The sequence below is a fragment of the Solea solea genome, chromosome 2, assembly GCF_958295425.1.
Source record: "Solea solea chromosome 2, fSolSol10.1, whole genome shotgun sequence".
In the NCBI taxonomy this organism is placed as follows: Eukaryota; Metazoa; Chordata; class Actinopteri; order Pleuronectiformes; family Soleidae; genus Solea; species Solea solea.
The window spans coordinates 39,573,861-39,578,860 of record NC_081135.1 but is presented as its reverse complement, the minus strand read 5'-3'; the positions used below and the strand labels follow the sequence as shown (position 1 = coordinate 39,578,860).

The window sequence follows — 5,000 nt, the reverse complement described above, 5'->3', positions numbered from 1 at the left end:
TGTAGCTAACATTCCTCCAGCCGTGACTGCTCTCTGAATTTTAAACACCGTCTGTCTGTGGCAAACCCAGCCAATTATCCACACACACACACACGCGCACGCACGCACACACACACACACACGCGCGCACACACACGCACACACACACGCACACACCATCTGGTCACTTTCTGTGAGTCAGTGATGTCTCCTTCAGGACAGTCACACACACAGTGAACATCTTCTGTAGGTCTGTGTAACTGGACGTGTGTGTGTTGTGAGCGCCCCCTGCTGCTGCCGCGGCTGCTGCTGCTGCTGCCGCTGCTGCCGCGGCTGCCGCTGCTGCCGCCGCTGCTGCCGCTGCTGCCGCTGCTGTGTGTGAGTGATTGATGTGAATGATCTTTACGTCAGACAGACAAACAGCGGCGGCGTTTGTTCGTGTCCATGTTGCGTGTGTTTTCGTGATGACTGACGACACACTGTTCACTCAGCGCTGCCACAATTACCAAACACATTTAACACCATTACACCACATTAACTGTGAGATTTCACACAAAATTGAAAGAAACAGGAGCAAATGAAAACATAAATACCAATAAACTTCATGCAGTTCATGTCATTAAGACGTTTTCATTCATTTATTTAATGTTTATTTGGCAGCTTTAGTCTCTATATGAGAGCAGTCATGTGACATGGAGGTTATGTGTGAATGTGTCGACCTCTGATTGGTCAGACGACTCCCCCCCCCCCACTGACACCCCCCCCCCCCCCCCCCACTGCCCCCGCCCCCCCGCTGCCTCTCAGGTCTTAAGTGGATTAAATGGAAACAGAAGCTACAGACGCTTTAATAGCATCACTGGAATTTAAAGCAAATCATAGAGGATTGATTCAGAGACTGAGACGCTCTCGCTCTCTCTGTTGGTCTGTCTGTCTGTCTCTCTCTCTGTCTGTCTCTGATTGTCTCTGTCTGTCTATCTGTCTCTGTCTGTCCTCGTGTGGTCACTTTGTGTCACTGAAGTTAATCTGAACGTTGGGTTTCAAACACTGAAGAGACTAAATCAGACATTTGAACTGAGTGATGGAGGCAGCAGTGTGTGTGTGTGTGTGTGTGTGCGTGTCTGTGTCTGTGTGTGTGTGTCTGTGCGTGTGCGTGTGCGTGCGTGTGTGTGTGTGTGTCTGTGTGTGTGCGTGTGTGCGTACGTGTGTGTGTGTCTGTGCGTGTGCGTCTGTGTGCGTGTGCGTCTGTGTGCGTGCGTGTGTGTGTGTGGGGGAGGGTGAGTGCTTTACAAACTCTCACAAACAGAGAGATAAAGACGTGATCATGTGACGTAGATGTGTTAGTTTTGAGCCTGTTCTCAGCAGCAGGGGGCGCTCACAGCAGACTTTGAAAAGGTTGAACTGAGCCTTTAAATCAATGATTTTAAATGGAATAATGATGTTTTGAAGGTGAGTGTGTTGTTGGCAGTGGATGCAGGGATTTAATTGGCTGATTATAGTTTTCCTGGGACCAATCACAGCAGCTGTGTGTGTGTGTGTGTGTGTGAGTTGAATATGTGATTATTATGGTCTGTGTGAGCGGCGCTCCTCTGACAGAGCGGTGATTGGAGCTGATTGGTTCCTCGTCGTTTCTCCGCTCGGCTTAATGACTCTTTTTAAAAGTAATTTAGTGAAGCGGCGCAGACGGACGACCCCGCCGCGACCCTGTCAATCAGCTGATGAGGGAGAGGGCGTCGCCGTCACTGTGGAGACAACGGGTCACAAACTCTGTGTTCAGACATTAGTGTCTCTGAGGAGGAGAAGAAGAAGAAGAAGAAGAAGAAGAGAGGACATGTCACTTTGCTTCAGTGTGTCATGTCATCATTAGCATCTTGTTAGCATTTTGTCATTAGCATCTTGTTAGCATCTTGTCATTAGTATCTTGTTAGCATCTTGTCATTAGTGTCTTGTTAGCATCTTGTCATTAGCATCTTGTCGCTAGCATCTTGTTAGCATCTTGTCATTAGTATTTTGTCATTAACATCTTGTTAGCATCTTGTCATTAGTACCTTGTTAGCATCTTGTGGTCAGCATCGTCTTGTGGTTAGCGTATCTTGTTAGCATCTTGTCATTAGTATCTTGTTAGCATCTTGTCATTAACATCTTGTTAGCATCTTGTCATTAGCATCTTGTGAGTCAGCATGGTTATGGTTAGTGTGTCTTGTTAGCATCTTGTCGTTAGCATCTTGTTAGTATCTTGTCATAGTATCTTGTTAGCATCTTGTCATTAGCATCTTGTGGTCAGCATCGTCTTGTGGTTAGTGTGTCTTGTTAGCATCTTGTCGTTAGTATCTTGTTAGCATCTTGTCGTTAGCATCTTGTTAGTATCTTGTCAGTAGTATCTTGTTAGCATCTTGTCATGAGCATCTTGTGGTCAGCATCGTCTTGTGGTTAGCGTGTCTTGTTAGCATCTTGTCATCTCATTAATGTGTGAGTGTCGTGTCTTTGCAGACTTGAATGTTGACAGACTGAAGTCCCATCAACCCTTTACTGCAGATGGAATTCCTGGAATGTTCCAGAACGTCTTAACACAAGCATGAAGATTGACTCCTTAAAATAAAATTTAAAAAAAAAGACATCCTGAATGTTTCATGAGGAACATGTCGCTCCTGCTCCGCCCCTGCTCCGCCCCACGCCCCACCCCCCACCCCCTGCTGCTCCCAGAGGAGAAGTTTGTCATCAGCGAATTAAAAACATGTCAGTCAACGATATCTCAAGAACTTTATCTCACTGTGAGACAGACGTTTGTAAACCACTCACTCTCCCACACCCACACACCCACACACACACTCACACCAAACCTCAGAGAGAGAATCAGTGATTTTAGCTGCTGCTCCTCTGCTGCCTCGTGTGGTCACTTTGTGTCACTGAGGTCAATCTGAACAAAGATATTCACATGTTGAAATGACTAAATCAGACATTAGAATTAATTCAGTGATGGAGGCAGCTGTGTGTGTGTGTGTGTGTGTGTGTGTGTGTGTGTCCAACACGTGGCTGCACAATTCCATTCAGAATGTGACAGTTTTGATGTTTCCTGCACAGCGATGGTTGTGTGTGTGACACTGGGTTCACTGCAAACATCAGCTGATCACAGTCAATCCAGCGTGCAGGTAATTCACCGTAACCATGGAAACCATCCAGGTTTGAGGCTCAGGGAATATGTGAGTCAGTAAAATGACCGGGGAGGAAGTTTCCTTCCTTTACTGGAATCAGTTTAATGTGTGTGTGTGTCAGAGATGTCAAGTGAACTCATGAATAATAAAAAGAACATGCATTCAGCTGTGAATATTTCATGGTGCGTGAAAGTGAGCAGAGTTTGGCATCGCCCAATCACAAGCGAGGAGAAGATGGACACACACACACACACACACACACACACACACAGCCTGAGGTGTTTGTGTCTTTTTTCAACTAACCTGCACGATGTGGACCATTAGACATGGATCTACTGTGTGTGTGTGTGTGTGTGCGTGTGTGTCTCTCATACGCACACACACACACACACAGTGATTTCAGTCACATTTTCTATGTAGAGTTACGTTTGTATATATATTCACATGTGCATATATAGACACATGTAAATATATATAAAAACAGCAAAATGTCTGATAAAAAAAGAAAGGTTTCATAACAATAAAAGCCTGAGCCAAAGATGCTTTTATTTTGAAGGATTTCTTTAAATAACCTCCTGGATTTGCCTGCAGTGTGAAGCTACACACACACACACACACACGCACGCACACACACACACACACACACACACACACCCAACCCCCATCACAGGAGACCTCATTCTGCCTGCTGCAGGATGTGTGTGTGTGTGTGAACATTTAAAGGTACAGTTCACAGTTTAGATCAATCATGTTCATGCCACCACCTTCATCATCTTCATCTTCATCTTCATCACGCTGCTCTCTGCTCCTTCTCTTCTACACGTGTCAGTCACTGAGAAGATCGTGTGTGTGTGTGTGTTATAGATTAAAGCTGCAGTAGGCGACTCAACATAACACAATAATAAATGCAAAAAAACAAACCTCAGCTCCGCCCCCACAGACATGTGACCAATCAGGTCAGTTCAGAGAGAACCAGGAACCATCCTGAGAATCTGTGGGATTCATTTTCTTTACCTGATGAACCCACTGGGGGTGTGGCCATGTGGAGGGGGCGGGACTGGAACAGAAATACATGAATGGTGGCAGGGGGTGACAGGGAGACAAGAAACATGTTAGCTGATGTGGCTAGTTAGCATACATGGCAACTAATATGTAAGAAAACACATGACGGTGCAGTGGTTAGCATTGTAGCCTCACAGTAAGAAGGTCACCAGTTTTGAGTCCTGGATTCTCCAGGTTCTCCAGGTTCTCCAGGTTCTCCAGGTTCTCCAAATGACGGACAGTAGACAAACAGCTGTGTTGATGTCAGTGTTCACTTCAGGAGCCAAAATGAATGAATAAATGAGCAGCTGATCTACTTCCTGTCTTTCCTCTGCTGATGTCCTCTCTCCCATCTCTGTCTCCTGTCCTCACAGGTGGACTGTGTTCATCGCTGTGATTGGATAAACCCGTCCACCAGTCCGTCCCTCCAGGATCTGATGAGAGGACAGCAGGCACCGGAGACCGGAGACAGGAGACATCACCTGCCATGGCCAGTGGTACGTAAACAGGGCCGCTTTAACCTAATGTTAGGCCCCGGGGCTGAGAGGTTTGACTCCTAGAGTCTCTTTTTAAAAAAGTCTAATAAATAAGTGATCTCACAAAACACAACAGTGAGTTTTCTCTATAATAATAAAACGATAATATCGAGTGAAAGTAGGATTTCAAACGATATTATGAGAAACATCACCAACCATCACCCGTCTGCACAAACACTGATAATAACTAATAACAGCATAACCATCAACATAACCAACCCACTAACGAATGGTTAGTTTTATTAGATGCAGCAGCTGCTGATGGTGAATACACTCACTCTCCGTCTCTGTTGTC

General features: G+C 45.6%; 1 protein-coding gene across 6 annotated transcripts in view; it reads left to right on the top strand.

Annotated features, from left to right (window-relative positions):
• Window positions 1-5,000, top strand: part of enox1 (ecto-NOX disulfide-thiol exchanger 1) — a 36,811-nt gene that overhangs the window by 14,456 nt on the left and 17,355 nt on the right. For all 6 annotated transcript variants that reach the window (XM_058614209.1, XM_058614225.1, XM_058614215.1 and 3 more), the window contains one exon: window positions 4,544-4,666. In XM_058614209.1, coding sequence (XP_058470192.1) covers window positions 4,657-4,666 — 10 coding nt within the window. In that variant the 5' untranslated portion in view covers window positions 4,544-4,656. The remainder of the gene's footprint in view (window positions 1-4,543; window positions 4,667-5,000) is intronic.